General features: G+C 41.9%; 2 protein-coding genes across 17 annotated transcripts in view; one reads left to right on the forward strand and one right to left on the reverse strand.

Moving 5' to 3' along the window:
• LOC110973333 (SWI/SNF-related matrix-associated actin-dependent regulator of chromatin subfamily D member 1-like) overlaps positions 1-22,234 on the forward strand; it is a 102,294-nt gene that overhangs the window by 16,772 nt on the left and 63,288 nt on the right. The gene's annotated exons all lie outside the window — the stretch shown is intronic.
• Positions 1-22,234, reverse strand: part of LOC110973335 (steroid 17-alpha-hydroxylase/17,20 lyase-like) — a 39,599-nt gene that overhangs the window by 4,827 nt on the left and 12,538 nt on the right. The window contains exons 1-3 of one of the 14 annotated variants that reach the window (XM_022224054.2): positions 13,887-14,935; positions 7,418-7,508; positions 448-1,415 (exon numbers count right to left, since the gene is read on the reverse strand). In XM_022224054.2, coding sequence (XP_022079746.1) covers positions 448-1,336 — 889 coding nt within the window. In that variant the 5' untranslated portion in view covers positions 1,337-1,415; positions 7,418-7,508; positions 13,887-14,935. Of the gene's footprint in view, positions 1-447; positions 1,419-2,862; positions 3,006-3,040; positions 3,291-6,015; positions 6,723-7,417; positions 7,509-7,900; positions 8,411-11,633; positions 11,831-13,886; positions 14,936-22,234 lie in introns of those variants that run through there. The other 13 variants (XM_022224051.2, XM_087148066.1, XM_087148062.1 and 10 more) reach the window with 13 other exon arrangements.

Here is a 22,234-nt window from a genome sequence, read left to right on the forward strand (position 1 = left end):
ATTAGCATTGTGTGTGGGTGTACTCTGCCCATTCATGTATCTGCATCAGTAACAACTTTTTGGGGAAAAAACACGTGTGCTTTTCCGTCTACTTGTACTGCATTTTTCTTTTCCTGTACTCTGTCATCATTATTGTGTAAGTGTAGGTTTAATATGAAGACAATGTTATCAGTGGCACTGGTAAAGTGCACATATGTAGCCTTGCAATCAAACTTTGACACAAAAGATAGAATACTGAATGTGCTGTTAAGATCTTGACTACTGCACCACATACATGTATCATTTGATACACAGCATATCCTTAAGAAACATGCTGACATGTACTTGTCTTTTCAGGTGGTGGGCCTGCCTTAGGTATCTGTTAAAACTGCTCCTCTGTCACTCTTGCATTGAAGGTAGTTGTCTGACCAGCGTTAAACTAAACGAGACAGTTTTCATTTGACTTACCTGCAAAAAACATCAACCACATGTTGATGATTATGTGCTCGGGTGTCAAAACGCTTAGGGAGTTGTCGTCCTTCTCCTGCACGGCTTGCTTGGCTGAGGCCAGCATTGCATCCAGCATGTCCCTGATCTCGCCGTCCTTGTATGTGGCCACGTGCTGAACGTATTTCCTCATCAGTAGTCTGTCTCGCTGCTCCTTTGCCTTCATCAGCCGCTCGAACCACTTGTTGGGGAAGTGCCGTAACCAGGGCAGAGCGTTGACAGGATGGACAGGGGAGATCACCTTTAAGATTTCAGCCGAGTAGTCCAGGATGTCATGGAGCTCGGGGTCGGTGTGTGAATAGCGCTCCCCAAAGGATATATTACAGAGGACATTGAGGGAAGCCAGGTACAGGTCCTGGCAGGGGTTGAATGGCTTGCCATGATAGTCCAGGATTTTGTTGATGAGGCAGTCGGCCTCTTCGCTGATTTTCACCCCCAGGCTGCTGTTGTTGATGATCCGGAGTGCACTCCGACAGAGTCTTGTGTGCAGCCGCCACTGGTTGGTGTCATTACACGTCAGGAACCCTTTGTCTCCAACCAACACGTCCATGCAGTAGATGTTGGGCCGGTGAGAAATGTCTAGTCCCTTGTAGGCCTCCTTGATCACATCACAAGTGTTGAGGATCACGACCCGCTGGGAGCCCAGCTTGATGCTGAAGATGTCACCGTATTTCTTGGCCAGTTCCAGCAAGGAGAGGTGGGGGGCCTTGGGGTCCAGGCTGAGGGCGTTGCCAATGAAGGGGATGGAAGGGGGGCCGGGAGGCATCCGACGGATGGTGTAGTCATATTGTTCTTTGAGGTAGTACATGGCACAGAGTGCTGTGCCGCACAGGCAGGCCGTGAGAATCATGATGCCGTCCTCTGTCTGATGGTCTCTTCAGTCAAGTAGTTGATTTCCTCGGAGGTAAGTCTTGTGTGTTTTAGATTATCTGCTGAGCAATGACATGTCCAAAGAAAGGGAAGTTGGTTTTTGTAAACATTAATTGATGACACATGCATTCAGCCTCCTTGATTTATGGGTCTCTCATTTGATAGTGTGAACTTAGTACTGCCATGAAGGACTTTACCGAATTCACATGTACCAGCAGCAATAAGACTAGCTAACAGGCAAGACAGCCAGCCGATTTATGTTTGCCTTGTGCCTTTGTCCACCGTTCTCTTTTATTCTTCCCTGTCATTGCACTGCATTGGTATTTGTTACACTGCCAGATGACGGTGTAATGCGGACGGAGGCTTACAGTCTGTGGGTAGAGGTTTGCAAATTCAAGGAAGGAGCAAAACTGGATCAAGGAGAAAAAGTACACCCACTTTGGCTCTGTGAAATCGTGTCAAGGATAGGCAACACTTCCTGTATTCTCAGATTTCAGTGAAGGGGAGGGTTTGATGTTGTCGAAAACCTTACCACAGTAAATTCTTTAATGAGATTTGATTGGTTTAGCATTAATTGACCAGAAAGAGTCACAAAAATTTCTTGAGAGATCCAATCTGCACTTCTTATTTTTAGGCATCATTCCAGTCTCAGCAAGGTCAGAAAATGAGTCGGAAACCACAGCTTATCCTTATTGGAGTTCCTTCCTAATGAGTAAAGCCAGCCGGTATTCCCATGACGTAGGCCGTCATGAATGTATACTACTGTTGATATCCTGAAGATACAAATCTGTGTTGTTGGTGGGTCTTAGTCTATGTTGTGGCAAACCTCATTTCTCCCCAGTTTTCCTGCTCATGGGAGTCTGTGTCACCCCAGGATAGCTCAGAAACGGGAAATCAAATCTTCAAACACTAAGACTGTCTGCCACTCACATGCCATACACACATACTCAGCATACATAAGTTTGGTCAACTGTTGATAATTAAATTACACTCACCATAGAAACTTGGAGGCAAAATGATCACCAAAGTTACTTAACCCTAGGAAATCCTCAAAGAGTCAGCGAACTTATGTAATGTCAAACAGATCTAACAAATAATCCTTCATTAACTGCCCATCAGCAGTAGATTTGATGGTTTTACATAAACTCACACATAACATTGTGTTTCGGTTTTCAACAAGCACATGTACATGTAAACATTCCTCACTTGAAACAATCGGGCATTCTTCATGATGACAAAAAGTGCAATGCAAGTTCAACTTCAGTACCAATGCCTTCACAACTTCAGAAACGAAGCAGGAAAAGGAACCCAAAGACACAAAAATTGATTCAAGTTTTTGAAGCGAGATTATCATAAATGAGTTAAATTTTTGTTCTTTGTATCACTATTGCCCACATAAAAACAGGTTTAACCATCAAATTGCATTTGCCACAGGGGCATGTTCTCAAAAGTTCTCAAAATCTCATGTTGTACAGTATATAAACAACTTAGATAGTAGAAACTTACTGTGGAAATTTAATAACTAAGAGCTCAATCAGGCCGGAATACATTCAGCTCTGAAATAGTCAGCCCCATGCTTGGTTTGGTTTGTAGCGTATCAAGGCATAGAGTGCTGGCATTGACTAGCGTGTGTACATCACCTTGCTATCCGCACCTACTGAGCCCATTGTACTAGTGTACTCACATGTGTTGTCACTCTGGACTGCTGGCTGTGCACAGTAACTTGGCACCAAGTTAACCCCATGTGTGCTGCACTATTATCCTAGGCCTTCGTAACTTCACTGCACTGTAAATAGTATCCCAGACTGAAGGATTGGTGTGCGCACCATTAGTACCTATGAGTACTGGAGCCCATGTGTCCAGGCAGAGCCTCTGACACACCAGTGGCTCTAGAAAGACACCCATAGCCCTATTTATACCCTACAACTTGGCCCCATTACTCTTTGATTTGGTGCCCCTCTTTGCACTGGCTTTGTTCCTGGCCACTTTGATTCGTGTTTCTAGATCATTGACTAGGCTGAATTGGGTCATGCGTTGGCTCTTCCCCATTATCAGGCATCCAGGGGGGTCAGGAGGGTATCATTTCTGCCCTCTTTCTTTAAACCTCCCAAAAGGGGGGGGGGAGTGTGTAGGTGACTCAATTACCCAAATGACTGGCGTGTATAACACAAGTGTGTGTGTATATATTTTTAAGCTAAATGGTTCCAGTGACTTGGAGTGTACCTTTGATCTATTGGATAGGTGACACTCAACAGTCAACCTATCATCACCGATTGGCATGCCTGAGCCGAAGCACATGTCCCACTACTGCCCCTGCTTCTATTAGGGTACCCCCATATCCAAAACCGCACATATCTGATCGGCAGGAAAAACACTAACCTTATCTGATAACCTCTACAATTGGCTGGGAACCAGGAGTGCCCTATCGTAATTGTTAAGATACCAGGGACACAAGCAACCGGGAACCGGCCACTGGCACACGGCACTGACAGTTTGAGTTCAGCCCACTGCATCAGTGGCACTGACTCTAATAGACCAATCAGAGGCATGCCAGTTGATGCACCTGTTTCCATATTTCAGGAGTAAGGACCTCATGTAGGTTATAATGCTAGCATTGTTCACATCCCCATTTTGACACCACAGTCAATTCTATATATACATGAACATGTAAGTGCTATATATACCGTACATGTATACATGTACTTTTTTGGCCAATTTTACCATAACCTACAGCTTTTGGAGTTACATGTAGGATAAACAGAATTATCATCCTGCTGTTTTCATTTAAAAATTCTTGGTAATGTCTTGGATAAAACTTGAGCATGTGTACATGTTTATTGTACATGTATACTGCTGTGATATCTCCAAAACTTCTTACACGTGTACATCTTAGTAGATCCACTTCACTTTAAGTGGTAACAACAAAGCCATGATCTGTCCCTCTTTGGGGGTTCCCCCTTGTCCTCTTGTTGGGACCCCTAACTATTTAACTGAATACCAGCATACTGAAAGGGCAAAGGAGCGAGCTCTCAAGGTTATTCAGATTGGAGTTCAGTAGTCGTGTGGTCATGGAACTCTGCTATGCAGACTTGCAGGCACCTGGTCCATTCACAGTGTTTGTTTGTACCTCTGTGTGAGAATTGTACAAAGCTGAAGCCATACACACATGCAGGTACTCTGGTTCCTTTTTACAAATGGTTATGAGTAAGAACAGGAAGAAATAGAGCTAAATAGACTCGGCCTTGGCAAATTGAAGATATAGAAAATCCCTCCTCACAAAGCAATGTTCCATCCAGTTGTGGGTCACAGGATGTTTTGGTTTTCCATCTTACAATCATCTGTTCATGTATCTTAAAAAAACAGTTTTCTCTTTGCTCCGAAGTTCAGCTCACCTACAAACTAATTTTCATGAAGTCAGTAGATTCTCTGCTGGCAAATACCGGTACTTGTTGTCCTGTTACCCCTTAATGGAAGTTACTGTGTGATATGGTTTTGACTTGTCATTGGCAAGAAAAACTTTTTTTCTGGTTCTGGACCTCAAACAGAGCTTTTAACAGAAGTTAATTGTGTAAAATAATGTGTGCACCTTGCTATAACGCAGAGTTATCAGAAGAAATATGGCAGGACAAAGTAAAAGATCATACATTGTTTTTTTTTTATTTCTCTTCTTTCATTTTGTAGCCACAATAGGTTAACCCTGCAAGTGTACCTTTCAACAACATTCAACGTTAGATTTCCCTCACCGTGCGAGTCAAAAGCTAGGTTTAGTCAGCTACGAACCCTCATTGTCATACCGAAATATTGTTCGTAGTTTTCTCCTCTGGGCAAAGTTGGTTTTTCTTCCATTCATGGCGGCTCTGTAAATGTACCTCAGTGAATGACCAGGAAAGAAAGGAGGGGGGGGGCAGAAAGCCTGTCTTCGGAAACACTTCACACTAGAGACGTGCCCAGGGGGAGATTGCGTGGCCCAATTCCAATAAAGTTCCATGTCATAGACCTTTTGGCCTGGTTATCTTTTTTTCATTCCCTAGCTTTTTAACAAGGATCTTACCAAACAACAACAGAAAGGATTGTGCCAAGCTTGGTGTTGTCATAGCACGAAAATGGGAGATTGAGGTTTGGCAACATTGCATGGGTAGTTATGCACAATCCAGTGATTGGAACTCAAACAAATGTACCTCTGATTCGAGTAAACGAGAAAGAGGGGGAAAAAACCTATCCATTTTTTTTTTCTTTTTTTTAATTGATGTCCAAGTCTGGGAAAGTTTTCTAAGAAGTGAGCACTCCTACTCAACCACTCTCTTGGCAAGTTTCCCAGTGTTAAGAGACTGGAAGGACATGACTTTTCAACGGAAGTAGGAAAAAAAAACAATAACTATGAGGAAATGTCAAACAATTGTACAATTTTTTTTTACCAAAAATCCTGTTTCTGATCAAAACCCAGCACATTTGATTGTTATTTGCTGGGTTAAGTAGGCATTTGCTAAATAACAACATGGAAAACTAATTGGGTAGCAACAGTTAAATCTAGTTTACACATTAAGCTTAAATGTTTAAAAAGGGTGTTACATGTTTTTCTTTATTTTGCATAGAATGCGTGAAGACGTATCTAGCTTTAGTTGTTTCCTTCGGTAACCAATAAAATGGGTAGAAACTTACCTAACACAGTTGATTTTTTCAGAGATGAATTGTCGCAGATAAGCACTCAGTTTAATGTTGAAGAGTGGCGAATTATTGTTTAAAAAAATCTGCAGTGGTGGGCCAGCACCAGTAGTGTACAAAAATAGACAAATCGGAGTGTTTCCGTTTCCAGGCGATCCAGCGCCTGGGTAGCGACCAGCGCTATAGCGACCAGCGCTATGTACAAAAAGTGGCAACCAGCGCCGAAAGATTCCTTCGATCCTGTCCTTACCCAGGCATCATAAGAACTACCCCAGTAAAGCTCCCCACCCAGCTTATATAGTCTGCCGTTCTCTTTCCCCAGGGAGGAAAAAAAACAGGTCAGACAGATCTGTATGCCTGTTGGGCACAGCATAGCATGTAATTATCCTAAGGTAATAAGGACAAGTTGTATAAACCCCCGGGGGAACCAGTTTAAAAAAAAACTGCAGTACAGTACATATTTGCGGGATAGGTGAGGTATGAGGACTTATATTTAGGGCATGACCGTCACTTGGCTTGTTGTGCATATCTGCGGTGCGTTGTTTAATTAAACGGCATTTGCCAGATGGAAAGTACATGTAGGACAGAACCTCAAGTGCGTGTGTGTCATCTCTGGCACACCTACGGTACGTCATTTGAGGGTATGGGTGCTGGGTTCTCTAGTTAGCAGTGAACTAGATCATAACATGTTTTATACATTGCTTGTTACAGAAACAGTCGGCCTTGTCTTAAGATGTCAGAATGGGTTAAAATTTGCTCAAAACTTTCCCGGCTCATCTAAAAACAACCGCTGTACTGGTTCCTTAATGATGTACACATAAAGCTAATCATACATTTGAAATATTTGGGGTTAATGCGGTTGCTGTTAAGCTATGTTTGTCTTCTTGTTCGCACAGAGGAATGCCAAAATTTTCTCACAAGAACTGTGCAGCTTAATTTGCTCTGAGTGGAAAGTTCACTAAAACTTCAGTACCTGGCAAATTGATGAAATTCATGATGGTTTGTAGGTGCACACATATCAAGCCATGGTATGCCGACAGATTGTGATGCACACCCTCTAGATTAACTTATATACCACTGGTTGTTGCATTTTTGATTGATTTTCAGCAATTTTTGTCTCAAACTCGTATCAAATGTGAGAAACAAACTAATAAATGATGTGGTGGTTCTCGGTAGTGCTTGAGTAGTATAAACAATAAAATAGCATAATTATTTTTTCCCATCAAATTGATACATTAGAACGTTACCACGATCTACTCGGCATATTTTGGGATAGAAAACCACTTTCAATCATTGCTTGACTGTATTCTTCCTATTCTTCCTCTTTTTGACTTTAAGCCTGTGCTTTTCTCAAGTACTGTAACCACTTTGGCTCTCCTGTAATGCATGTATTGCTTACCTTGTTTCTTCCTGCGTCTGGGCTTTGCAATGTTATGATGGATGCTGTCAGGCGTTGTCCCGAGTCAAAGCAGTTGGACGCAGCACCGCATCTGCAGAAGATAAATTGACCATTTAGAAGTTGATGATTGCAGGAAATTTGTTTGTTTGTTTGCCTGTTTTTTGTAGAGGGGAGGAAAGGACTAGGGATGGGATGTGAGGTACTGGCGAGTTACCGGAGCAAGGAGCTGAGATCTGAGTTAGTTGGGGTTTGCTTGAAGCAAAACATTCAGGAACATTCAACGTAATTGAATAAGTGACGGTAAACAGAGTTGGAGCGATGATGGATGTCGCTGAATTTCGAACCAGACACAATTGTGCCGAGCCTGTAGCCAGAAAAACAAGAAACTTTGTGGCATGCTGCAAAGGATGGAATTGGAAGCTGTCGGTCTTTTCATTTCTCAGGACGTTGGCACCTGCTCGTCACACACACGCACATACCTACCTGAACAGAGTCGGAGAAATTTTGTCACAGCTCTGATTGGCGAAGCTATCACAAGTGATGTTGCTCATCTGTCGGCACTGGGCAGAGTGACCTGCGCTTAGGACGAGCTGGTCTTTAAATACCTTCCTGATTGGGGTGCCTACTCATAGTGGGCACGCCAACTTTATTTGCACTCCACTGCACACTAGGACAACCACCCACATACGTAGGGCTCTTTTTAAGCTTCACCATTGGCCCATTTTGCTCACTGTTGTCAAAGGATGCCCATGAAATAGGCCACTGGCAGGAACCGGGGGGCGTGCCTTGATGCCCCACTTTTCCCCTCTCTCTCGCTTGATCTGGTCTCTAGCCGAACTTGATATGGAGGGCGCTTTCAGTTGTGGAGTTCGGTTGGAATCACGATTCAGTAGACAGGTGATAAAACGGAGGCCCACTTTGCTGTGGTTGCTCGGTAGTGTCCACAAAATGGACCAATGGCTTGGATAGGCCGGGGTTGGATTCGTACTAGACCTGTTTTCCCTTTTCCCGGCCTCCTGACAAAGTGGGCAGAGTGGGAGTTCAGAAGTAGAAAGTTATGCAAGCATACACGTTCCGTGTAATGAGTGATGTACATGTATGTAGGTTACGTGAATCATCATGGTGCCAAAAAATTACCCCTAATCTTTACAGGTCTAAGAATAACAAGTGGTGGAAATCAATGATGAAACATCCTTACATAAAGTGTGACATGAGTATTCTCATATGAATGGACGCACTAGTCAGCATCCATGTACTTGATCTGCTGTGACAGGTTGAGTTACTGATGCTTAAAACTGCAAAGAAGAGGGTTGGATGACTAAAAAATTATCCTGAAATCATGAGAGTCTAACACTGGCAAACGTCCAAAGGGATCCGAATTTATATTCCTTGCACTTTGGGGAAATTCTGTCCTGTGTAGTGACTAAGTGGCTGGGCTCTGCATTGTTTATGGTTTTTGAAAAGGAAGTCTCACATTGATAGGGAAGTAAAACACCACCTGAGCTGTAAGACATCACAGCACATGAGAATTGATTGCCTGTTAAGTCTTGCAACTTCGCCAACAAGGTTTCACCTTCAAACACTTCTCGCCATTGGCTGCTGACGCATAGCACAAAACAATTACTGTCAGTTCCCAATTAGGTTGATTGCTGAGTATCAAGTATTCACAACTATTGAAAACAGTGTCGGGTTTGCTTGGTGTTTATAAAGCAGTCCTCTGCATTGTTGTTGCCCCTGCTTTTTCCCAAAGCAGACGCAACAATAGGATGCACCAGAAGTACTTTGACGTCAGAAGCGAGGCTTTGCGCTCGCTGGGTCACCGTGGAGTCCCACTTTACTTTTGTTGCATGATCAGCCATTCGTGGCAAACGGGGCAAGGCTGGCACACTCACAGGTATGGCTGGCAAGGATACGGGCAACAATAGATAATGGAGGTTACTGGGGCAGAGAAGGTACACGCAAGGCTTAAGGACGAACCTTGCCTCCCCTTTCACAGTGGTGGCCGTATTGGGCCTTCTTTGAACTTCTGGTGGGAAAACCCAAAAGTAGCACTCTGTCCTCCGGAATACCAGAAATGAGACCAGAGACCTAAAAACCTTGTTTTCTTGTATCAATGTAAACTTGGTACATGTAAATGTATACTTACGTGTACAATGTAGCATGGAGACAGAATTCTACATGTACCTCCGTGATTGTGGTTATCTGTCCAAGTAAACTTTTGATGTTAGCTTCGAGAAAGGCTTACCTACTCTCATGGTTGCTCATAACTTTTTTCACAATAAGCATTTGGAAATTTACCATACACTTGTCTTAAATTATCAGTATCGGGAATTATTGATGTGATCGTATGGGCTACTTGTGTTCTTAATTCCAGGCACGAAACTGTACACAGTCTGTTTAAATTTTGCTTCATTGCGTTTCATACACTGGATTAGGAAAAGAACGATCAGAAACACAAAAACAGCTGGAAATGTCCATAATAGATAAGGCAAAGTCATCATGATCACTCACGAGTTTGATTTTGGAAATAGCACATTTTCACGATCTTTACTTTAACACGTGTCTGAAACGAAACTTGGGCACAATTGAATGGCAAATGTGGGGTACATTTGCCGGTCATTGCTGAATCATGCTGATATATGTGAATACTTTTGACAAGAGAAAGGAGATCAAGCACTCATTGTTTTAAGGCACAAAAATATTTAACGAATATTTGGTGGAAAATTATCATTTTGTTGAGATTTTTCTTTCATGGTGATTGTTTCTGTGGGATTGGTTGGCCACCTCTTTGTTTGGTTGTATCTCTTTAATGAACCACAGTATTTTCCCTTATGACAGTGGTAAACTCTTGCTAAACTGACCTACATACATATAATGTCCCAAATTCAAGGGCATTCACAGGTAGCCATGAATATTTGGCATTCGTGCATCAACCCTTGTCATAAGTGGGTTGATGTATATGATTGGGCTTTGACGATGTTGTGGCTTAACCCATTTCTCCATGTGTGTACCTTTGTACATGTACGTATTGATTTATTAGAGTTTTGTTATACGACGCGTAATAACAATAGGTGCGGTCATGACACGTTCACTTGTAGAAATACCTAAGCCCAATAAAAACAAAGCAACAAGAGGGATCCAGATTCCTAGTCAAAAAAAAAAAAAAAAAAAAACTGGGCCAGCATAAACATAATGATCGAAGTATTGAAGGTTAATTTACCGGTGCAGGCATTGCACCATTCAACCCAGCGTGATGTCTTTCTATTCTCTCTGTCCTTACCCTTCTGTTCCATGCATAGCATTTTAACCCATTTTGGCTGTGGTGTAAGTTTCCAGTCGCGTGAGCTGCACCACCACGTGGCCTGGAGTGGTGGGTCTGTGTGCGTAATCTTCCCTCCCTCCCCCCCTCGCTCTCTCGTCACACCCCAGTAATCAGATCAATGTGGGGATATTACCCAATTTTTCTGTGTGTGTGTGTTTGCATGACCCAGTTGGTTTTTTTTTTTTTCCCCATTCAAAGGGGTGCATTTATGGCCCTGTTAAGGGAACACTGGTACACACACTGAGTCCCCCCTTCTTTGCACCTCAGAACTAGGCCAGTGTACACACTTGGCAGAGGAGCGTGGATAAGCCACTTGAGATGAGCTGTGTAACACCCCCCCCCCAAATTTGAGAATAGGGAGAGATGTAGAGGAGTTAGATACAGGTCGGCCTGAATCAGTCAGATGATAAATCACAAAACACAATTGTCTTGACACTAAACTTCCCTCTTGGAAAGCCTATACTCCCTGATCCAATACTTGGCCCATGCCGGCAAGTTGACCTTGTACCAGTTTGCAGGTACAATGCCCCCGATGGGAATGATGTTTACAGAACCACAACTCATGGAAACATGCAGAAATTAATGCAGTTTTTGAACGTTTGTCAAATTCCTCCTTAAACGATGGTCAGTCCTTCATGCAATAATGCAGATTACTTCATTGCAAAGCTTGTAGATGTTTAAACGGAAGGTTATTCTATTTTGAGGCACACTCGATATTGTAATCTTTATATTTGTATACCTACTGTAATCACGATAACGAGAAGAGGACATAATAATAAATCTTGTGCCTGATGCACCAACCATACCAAGCACCTAGTCTCTGAGTATAGACTACAATAAACACGATATTGTAACACTTTTGAAGTAAAGTGTTACTGAACATTGTACAGGTACCTGTTGATTACTGTTGACTTTTTGCGGTGTAACATCCTTGGAATGTATACCTTGCACAGATGATACAGCCTTTCTAATCATTCTTGTAGAAGCTGTCTTTTAAGTGGTAGTTCCAGTGGGTTGGACTCCACATCTCAACGTTGAAATTGGCTCTTAATAGTAAGTGGGAACCCACTTTACGCCCTAACATGGAAATGCGGTGCCGGCTTACAGAAGAATAAATACAGCATAAGCGTTCATGCATATTAGACTTTGACCAGGGTTTAGCAGCAGAGTACAGCAATCTGAGCAAGATTTCCACGCCAGATCAGGAAAACAAAACGTGTCAATTGAGTTTTAATAGCACCTCAGAGAATAGGCAAAGGAACACAGTTGGTACTCCTGGCCATAGATATAGGTTAATTGTAGACCTCCAGTGATGACTATCTTTTAGATGGGCATCGTTTGTGCATGAACTTATATCTTCGGAATGTTAAGGTATGGATCTGTACATTAAAGTGAAAAAGAGGGTGAATGAATTCACATTGTGTTGGTGGAATTCGGGACAATCATGGAGACTGTCTTTTCCATTTTAGATGGGACGTACATGTACACTTACATGTATGGGGGGTTGTAATTAGTCAGAATTTATACTTTGTCGCTTTCACCTTGAAGTGACGTATAGGATAGTTTTAGTGCACCACAAAGTGGCATACCGTCCATAGACTTTGTGCACGTCAGTTCATGGTGTGGCACATATCCACGATGCATCGCTTCACCATTCAACTGACGACTTAACCAAAAATGTGCGAAATATGCACCATGGTTTGGCAGTAACTTGTTTATTTCAAGACTTTAAACAGGTTTACTGGAAAAAAGGATTTCGTTTCATTTTGAAAGGTACATTGTACAAATGATACTAACTGCACAGATATCACATTTGACTATTTACATGTCATAGGAGTGGATTTGGGATATAAATTTTCCAGTTGATAGTTTTGTGTTTAACCGAGAGAAGGTCAAATTAAGAAATAATCAAGTGATTACACAATGGTATGTACACAAGCCTTTTTGTATTCATGTCAGTTGACCGTTATTTTCATATCTTTTTGCTAGACAATCTTGGAAGTGTAAACTGACGAATGGGTTGTAATATTGTAGCTTGAATTAAATTATTATGAGCCTGGAATCCTCAAGTACAGAAAGGAAGTGGCAGCCAAGTCTTGAGTAGATTTTCCAGAATCCAGCTTCCTGTTGGATCTCTCCCTCAGATCCATCTTGTATCCTTTCATTTCCCTGCTCTACATTTTGTTCTCAGTAAAATCCCTGCTCAAACAAATTCGGCAACACATTTCAGGCAAAAAGGGCAATGATTGGATGATGAACTTCAGAGTGCAACATGCAGGCGGCCGTCTCAATGAACTGCATTGACTGCATTTTGAGTGACAGTAAGCTTTTAGAAATCAAGGCCTGTGTTTTTTTTTTAACAGGCTCAGTCATTACCCTAGAGAGTGATGTTGTACTTCAAACAGAAGATGCAAGTAATAATTAATGTCTGTTTCTCTTATGTGGAAATTATGTTTGGGGTCGTTGAGAATGATGTACACTTGAGGATGGTTAATTAAAAAAAAGTGCATGCGCAAGGTACATGTACTTGGAAAGTGTTGAGGAATTTAGTACGGTCAGCTTCCTTCATAAGCCGCTCAATTAAAGTAAAATCCAAACAATCTTATTTGTGTATTCTTGGCAAATCAGTGATAACACCCTTTGCCCTGGTCTCATCGAAATATATTTTTCTTTTTCCACGGAGAGATGAGTTATGGAGCCAGTGTATGGAGGGAAATAATGGTGCCAAGATGTCAGTTTTCTCAAGCTGCACAAAAGTCATTTTTTAGTGCCTGTTGGCAGAGTTCGTTTTGTTCAAGGACGTGCAAGATTGTCAGTACCATTGTTCCTGCTTAGAATCATTTTTGAAAGCAGTCAGTGTTAAAGCTTTAATTCAATTGTTATTGCAACTGTGGTTTATCAACAAAGCACCCCAGTCGTCTCATTTTCCACTCTTAGGTACATTTCACTCCTTCAAATCTCACATCAGTAGATGTAAAAGCATTAGGTAAGTGAAATTTGGCTGTTTTGCAAAGTTTGAAACAGAAAAGGTCTGTTTCTGAACTACCATTCAACAGCATGTCTCCAAATTTGATGATACACTGTAGACTTTATAAAAGATCCATTTATTTGTAAAATGACACTCCAAAGGATTAGATCCTGGCTTACCAGATTTCATGTAGGAACCACTCACAGGATTCAGTCATGGTAAATCCACAGGAGAGAGACACTTGTTGCATCCAATTCTAGCACAGTAACAGCAAATTTTACTTTTGCATCCATTCTTGGGACGAGAGCATCTTGGAATCGCAACACTTCTCCAGAGTCCCAAGTTAGATACTGAATACTCTCAACTACAAAGTTTGTTTCCAAAAAGTAGGACACCGGGTCCTTCAAATTTACGAGCGTTGCGTGAGACAGAGTCTGTGTTACAAAAGTTCAAGACTGCAAGGCAGAGGTGTACACAATGCAGTCGAGTAATGCAGCATTGGGGGTTGTCCAGTAGAAAAGGGTTTTCCAGCGAAATTGGGTTAAAAACCTAAGTCTGAGGGAAGAGGTCAGTGTCGCTGCTGCTGTTGCTGCACCTGTGTCGTCAGAAGTAACAGTATAAGCTGTGTGGGTTTGACAGTTTTTCTTCCGCTGTCGTTGGTTATTGCGGCTGCCAGGTCAATTGCAGTCAACACCTCTGCTCGTCCAAGCGGGCGAAGAAAAGAGAGACCCTCGAAAATTGTGTGCATTGCTCAATGCCTGTAGGGTCCCCCTTTTTTATATTATTGTCACCAAGGAAGTTTGTGTTTGGTGGAAAAGTGGCCACAAACCCGGTGAGAAAGACAGTGTCGAAACATGGCATCAAAACGTGGCAAGTTCTCTGGGTACTTTACCTCTCTGCCTGTGTAGGTTAGCAGTGCGGTGATTGCGGTTGTTTGGTTAGCACAGCGTACTGCTCACGATGGCGTAAGATAGCTTATTGATGTTGGTGCGAACTTACCCAGAGCAGCGTGCTGCATGTGTCGAGGATCTAAGTATAGACTGATGTTCTCATACCTGAATCCATCCCCCACACCGTCCGTGGTTAATCTGTTGTAAACTCACCAATCAGTCTGTACGCTTGCCTCTGAACTTTTTTTAAAATCCATGCCCGCACCTCGTTAATTTTTCAAGCTGCCTTGCTCATCACTCAGACATCACATGACAGGTACCACCTCCCCTCTTGTTATGTCACTTCACAGAGTGTCAAGAAAGCCATTACCCCCCCCCTCCTTGCCATTGCATTGATCTGACAGTCAACCCCCCCTCAAGTTAATGCCACCACTGTCCGCACCACGCAGTGATTCCCAGAAATATGACCATTTATGTTGCCAGTTCGGAATGTGTGAGCCAAGTGATGATTGGTCAAGTTCCCTTGCCTGACTTTTGTGGCCGTAACCGCAGCCTGACACGTGGAATTTTTTGTTCAAACAATAAATTATGGCCCCTCGTATTTGCGACGTGGAATGGTGGTATTAAGTGCCCCGGGGTCGATATGGCTGTTTTCTGCCAGTTTGCTTTTTTTGTTTTTTGTTTTATAAAATAATTTTTGTCATTGAAACAAGTGTAGCAAATAAGCCAAGACCTGCACACCTGTACTTTTGATCTCCTAAATGAAATCCCTGAAACTGCACAGAAAGAAACTTGGACAGTTGTGTTGACTTTTGACTTTTTATGCTACAAATTCTAATACATGTATTTTTGTAAGAGATATGTTGGAATTTAATGAAAATCTTCAATTGTAGTGTTTGTGTTACAGCCACAGTTTTCATCAAAAGCGTGCCAAAGGTTACAGTGGTACTAATTCACCTGTGTGCTTGACACACCTTTGACAGCAATTGTTAGTCTCCACACAAAACTTCCCCAAATGTGTTACATTGTTATATTTTGTATCATAATTGCTTCCTGAATATGTTACTTCCCCCCTCCCATCAGAAAAAAAGTCAGGTTGCACCAGTGGACCTATAGTGTAATTCACTTTGCACTATCCTTACCACATGTTTGTGCTAATAATGCTGATAAGAATAACTTATGAAATGGACCCGAGTTTCATTTCCGTCATTTACAACAAGCAAGTGGCTTAAATTGTTTAAATTTATTAAATTTAAAAAGATGTAAATATAGAAAGTTTTTAATCTTTCTACGCCTTGTTTCCCAATCACTGCCAACTCTTGTGTCCCACTCACACCCTCGCCCCCCCCAAAAAAAATTGGAAAATTTGTCTGAGCCATCCCCAAAGGATAACTCAGACCCTGTTATCAAAATATCGCACACCTTTATTCGTATACATTAACAGCTGTGGGTGACACAACGCTTCATTTACATCTCAGTCAACGCGTACAAAATTTGCACGGAACATCCCTTGAACTTTCCTGCGAGTCGTTACCTTTGCCCGTCCTTTTCTCTTTCTCTTTTTTCTCCTCCACTGTCAACAGTCTTCCGCAATGAACAGATTTTTACCTGGGTGCGATAATGAGCTACGGCTGACAGCCTTGGTTTGTACTTTTCCTCAAAGCTCAAAAGCCAGAGCTCCTAGCACACCTGGTCATTAAAACAGATACTGAACCATGCCAAGAATTTCTATTTTTACCCTTCTGCTTGGTGGGAATAAACACACTGATCTTAGTTATTAACACGTTAAGATAAACTGTCCTGTCAGCCTTGCACAAATTTCTGAAATGGTTTGAAATTCCTGATTATCGTAAGCTTAATCAGTTGCACGTACACACACACACCTTCAAACTTTCCCACGAAAGCCAAGTATGTGTATCAGCGTAAAAACACTTCCGCAGAAACTCCTACCTGTGTCCGGTTTTTGCATATCTGCCATAGTTTGGGTTTTAAAGTTTGGTTTGTGGTGAAGCTGAGAGAAGTACATTCATGTACGTGTATGATGCTTGTGATAGCATGCATGAAGTATAAGCTGTTGTGTTGAGGTGGGTGATACTGTTGTCCACATCATTACATGATTGCTTATAGTCCTTAGGCTCCCCTCATAGACCTCTCTCATGGTGCATCCATCTTGCTTTTCTACCATTCAAAGCAGTGTAACTAACTGAGGCTGGAAGGACAAATAGTCTGTTTCCTTTTATCAATTATTTATTTTGTGAAGATGTCTTACTATTTCCAGTTTGTCTACAGGAAACAAGACAAACATGGTGGCGTCAAGATAAATGTCTGTACCTTGGACTTGGAGGAATGAGAAGGTTCCTCCATACATGTACTTACACAGATTGATGTGCTTGAACCCAGGGCATATCCTCAAAGTTTTGTTGCATGGTCTGTGAACATAGTTAACCTACAGTAATACGCAAACCGTACATGCACTTTGCACATTTGTACCTAGCCCTTTAAAACTTCAACACAGAACTGACTGCACCTAGCTGTCACAATACCCAATTTTGAGTGTCCTGTCCCAAGGGTGCCTTACTTTCCCCCAGAGGACCCCTCTCCAGCCCTTGTTGACACACAGGGCATATATATCCCCTTACCAGGTGAGACAGGGAGTGTGCCAGAGGGGTAGGCAAGGCAGGGCAGAGTCTACAATTAGAGAGTCATTGCAGGGTGGTGAGGGATGGCTGACTGGGGTGTTAATAGAGAGAGGGCAAGGGGTTGGTCAGTTTTGGGTGAGAAAGTGACACATTGTCATTGATAGGCGCAGACCGATGTTTCTGCCCACAATTCCATGAAATCTGGTATCCCTGACTTCACTAAGTCATTATATCCAAGTTCATGACAAACTCCTTTATTCACTGCTATGAAATGATAACCCTTGATATCTTTCAGTGAAGCTTTATACTTTAAGTTTGTAGGGACAGGGGTAAAACACTTACCATGACACAACATGTGCACCCCCTCTCTCCAAGACAAAGTGGGTCCGTTTGCTGCACAAAAGAAAATGTTCTGCAGGAAAACCTGACCCAAAGCTAACACCACCACAGGTCTACATTGATCAACAGAGTGACCCCTTTTTTAATTACCTGTATTTTTTAATTTTTTTTCTAGCAATTGCTGTCCACTTCATTTACACCCTGCTGGTCTCAAGAAGCCTTTCAAACTGTCTCGGCTACATCGCCTTACTTGTCAAAGCAATTCCCCAGCAGTGAACTCTGGCTCAACTGCGCTTGCCTTGGCATACGTCCCCACAGTGATCACGTTCCTTGCTTACTGGTAGCTTTTTGTTTACAATTGAAACCTCTTTCAACCACCATGCATACGATGCCATCTCTGCACTCACAATGGACGATCTCTTTCCCCCCCCCCCAACAATAGTATCCACTTCCAACAATTGCCCTGTGTAGTCCCTCCACTTCCCCCTCTCCGACCTCAAGTGAACACTTAATGAAAATGTACACTGGGGCATATTTCTCTTAATCGGATATCCCCTCGAAACCCGCTGTGTGAGGGAAATCCAGAGCGGTTGTTACCCGGGCCACTGGAGGTTCAACCCTGCATGTGAGGAGTTACCGGCCCGTACGTGGAGTAACAGGTGAAAGTACGATGCCCCAGCTTACTACTGATGTGCCCTATAGATGGGTAATATTCTCCCACTGTTGTTCCCCTCCCTAAGCATTCCATTCTTCTATGAGTTGTTGACAGCAGATTACGAAAAGAGTAGATTGCCTGCTTGGGTTCAGAGGAGTCTTTAACTACATGTACTTTTGTCAGGATTTGGCCCAAGATTTTTGAAATTGCTAACAGTGTTATATTTGGCCGCTTTCACAGAACTGAATTAGTCGGTGTACATCCCTCCCCCACATGTCAGTGTATTCACATCCATGAGTGAAACCTCAGGATTCTCTTCGGTTGAGTTCCTGAATGCCACTTCGTTGACCGCGGAACTTGATCAGTCAGTATTTGGACTTGTAGTTTGATTGATAGGTTGTTAATTTATTGGTTATTTCACTGGCCAGGTAAATTAGTCAATGAATGAATCAAATGCCTGATTTCTTACTTCTTATAAATTTTTCCACAATGCCTGCTCATCAAGTTACATTTTTTCATCAAAGTATGCTCTTATTTGTAGTAAAGATTGCGGTAACACCATGTATTTATCTCTTCTTTGAGTAGAACCGGGGAAGAACCTTACATACTCAAAGAAGAGATAAATACATGGTGTTACCTCAATCTTTACTACAAATCTAGTTTCTTTCACCATGAAAACCTTTAAGTCTTATATATGCTCTTATTGTTACCAGATGTGATAACATTCCTAATCAAATTTTCTCAGTTAATTTTGTTAGGTTGTTAGTTAATACCTCCCAGCACTAATTGAAATTTCCCATCTATAAAGGTGACAAAATCGTAAAAAGGTCTGGTTTATCTGCTGTCCTCTCCACAACCCTGCTGTCACTTCCTTCATCTCGTGAGCAGTTACAGTTCACGTAGATCAAGACGGCTTCTCCTGACTTGTCAACAGCGTGTTCAATCATGCTTTCAGCAGCCACCAAAGACCCACATGAAAGACTTAACGATATTCTGGGACCAATTAAGCGCCGGATTGTACACCTCGGCCCTCGCAAAATAGTCTTTACCACTCAGTAAATTGTTGTATCATGGGCACCTATTTATTTGGATTGGTACATGTAAATTGGTGACACGGAGATTGAAAGATTTTTTCGAGGGTGGCTTTTGCAAGGTAAAGATCATGGGTTACCAATATTTTCCCAAGGATGTACTGCTTGCGTAAGGTTCTGGCGTACGTGTCTGATGTCTTGTAGTCAAAATTTCTTCTGGGAAACCATCCATTTTCTTCTCCTATTATTTACTTAAAATTTAGATTGATAAGTAATTGGCTCCAATTGTTTTTGTGCCATTTTGAGGCAGAGTGCAGAGATCATTTTGGGGGGCTTCAAATGGTGATAAGTTGGCCATCTCTTGGCCTTAGAAAAGCAAGGAACAAGGTCCGTGGCATTAAATCTAGAGATTGTCCTCCACAGAAAGCTGCGTCTCATCATTATTATTATTATGTTACCACACTGATAATAGCACCCTAATCCAAAAAGGCTCTAAGGTGCTTTACAATATAAAACAATAAAACTAACATCTATATTAATATGTTAAGAATACGAATACAATTGAAATAGTACATAAAATACAACACTTCCTGGTGCACCAGAAAACCACACCCAGAATGTGTCGTCCCAACACCGCCTATTTAACTGTCATTTTCCAGTCATCCTTAATCTTTGACATTATTTGGTTTGCAATTTCCGAGGACAAATTTTTACCTATGAAACATGTTTTGTGCTTACTTGTCTTGACAAACTGTTCTTAGTTTTCAACTACCATACACCTACAGGTTTTTGAATACCATACAGGCATGTCATGTTTGTCAGAAGGGTGACACTTGATCACCATTTCAGAAATAACTCAAGATCTTTTTGGGTAGGGTTCCCGACGGACCAACATAACAGTATGTTTTTGACAGTGTGACTTTTCAGGTCCAAAATCCATGATTTTGAACTTGAGTAAATTGGCTGTGGAACATAACGAATGTGACCCTGGGCCTTGGGGACTTTACACAGAGGGTAATACTGAAGAAACCTAAGTAGAAACCCAACTTGCCCAAGATGTCAGCATCTCAACTGAAACCCCACCAGGCTAAGAAGAGATTAAAAGACCAACCACCTCTACCCCTCCAGACTCTTAAAAAAGGACACCATCCACTACATGAATGTGTTGTAGAGGCCTCATGGAAGCAACTAATGGGACATTCATAGAGGAAGTATTAAAACACTCCACCCAAATTGACCGTGATTTACTGGAGCAAATGCCGTGAACGACTGGCTAGTCCCCCTGAGTATTGTTAAGAAGGAGTTTGAGCCATTTCCAGCCATGGAACCTTGATTGATTACCTCCAGATGGTTCCCCCCACATCAAGCTGGAGGCTCTAACATAACAGATTTCAGTTTTTAATACTGCTGTAAATACCTTCCATCCATAACTCATCGATTGGAATGTGGACTTACGTATGCACTTAAGCCGAGCATTTATGATGTGTTACTTGTCACAGGTGTTTTGCCATTGATAATGGCTAGTTGGCGTTCAATTTATGTGTTTTTTTTTTTAGTTTTCAATACGTTAAAAACTGCCTTATGAAAATAAGTATCCCCTTTTTAATAGCAATACACAATAATTTTGGAAATTTACACATACACTGACTGAGGGTGAGTGCAGCAAATAGCACTTATAATTTTTATCTTAAATCATGCTGTGGAATATTGAAATTTGGTACCAGAAAACTTGGGCAGAATTCTTCTGTTGTACATACAAAAATGTACATTACATAGCATTTCAATAATCAGCAGAAGACTTGGTTAGAACCCTTTTTCCGCACCATGACATTTGCTTTTCAAAAGAAATGCATTCCTTCTGTTCATCTCAAAATGAAATGAATGGTTGATTATAAAATATTATACATTAGTGTTTATTCAAATCACAGTCTTTATCTTTCCATCTGTCTCTTCATGAGTTTGTACGAAATGTTTTGTTTCCTTTTATTCGGCTGATAGTGGCCTGCCACTGTCACAGTGTGCTTCAGATCAGAGGTGTTAGCAATGAACTCCATGCACAGTACCCTATGGGCACTAAGAGTCTGCTAAGATTGAATAGCATCGGGAAATGAACAATTATGTGCCTTGTTTATATATAAATGTGGACCTGATCTACCTGAAGAGAGTTCCCAAAACGACCGCCCGCAAATCCTTCAACCTCCCCTGCCAAGCAGTTCTGTTTCCCAAATTATCCAATCATCTTTTTCCTCTCTCTCTGCTGCATCCTTTCTTATTGTACCCACAATCCACTGTCGATGAAGAATGCTTGAGAATTTGTGGCCGCCCAGTCTCCCAGATTTGACGCTTTGTTCTCTGCCCGCTGGAGCAATGACAAAGGATTGAGGGCAGGATGGGCGGTCTACTTCTATCGGATCTTCACGGGGAGGGAGGTGACAAGAAATTAACCCCTTAAATGGCATCAGAGCAAGCAGCGAGGAGAGACGGCACACATTATAGTCATAATGACTTGGAATGCCCTTTGGGTCACGGCAGTGCTTGCTTTTTGAGATTTGTGCAGAAGGACCGAATGGAAATCTTCAGCTTAAACAAAAAAGTGAAAATTGTGACCACATTTTAGTGATTAGCAGTGAGGTTTGACCCCTTACTTCTTGCGAGTTGCACAGCCTGCGGATGTTAATTTAAAAGTCATTAGCCAGGGTCGGACAATTTACTTGGAAAAAATCAGGCGAACCTGTGGACAAGATATTAGTAGGGCGTGTTTCAATGGGAGGAATGACCTTTTGACCACTTTGGCCTGTCCCGTAGGTTCCAAGAGCATCAGAGTAGTTTGTCTACTAGCTTTGTTAAGAAAATTTCTACTTACAAGTATCTTACATGTACAACTTGTATTGCAGAGCAAATGTTATAAACAATTATCTCAATGCAGCTTTTTTTGTGGTGTATAGCTAGTAAAAACCAAGTCAGGTAGTTACA

The sequence above is a fragment of the Acanthaster planci genome, linkage group LG17 (genome assembly GCF_054643075.1).
Source record: "Acanthaster planci isolate LZ-2023a linkage group LG17, COTS_SCS, whole genome shotgun sequence".
NCBI classification, from domain to species: domain Eukaryota; kingdom Metazoa; phylum Echinodermata; class Asteroidea; order Valvatida; family Acanthasteridae; genus Acanthaster; species Acanthaster planci.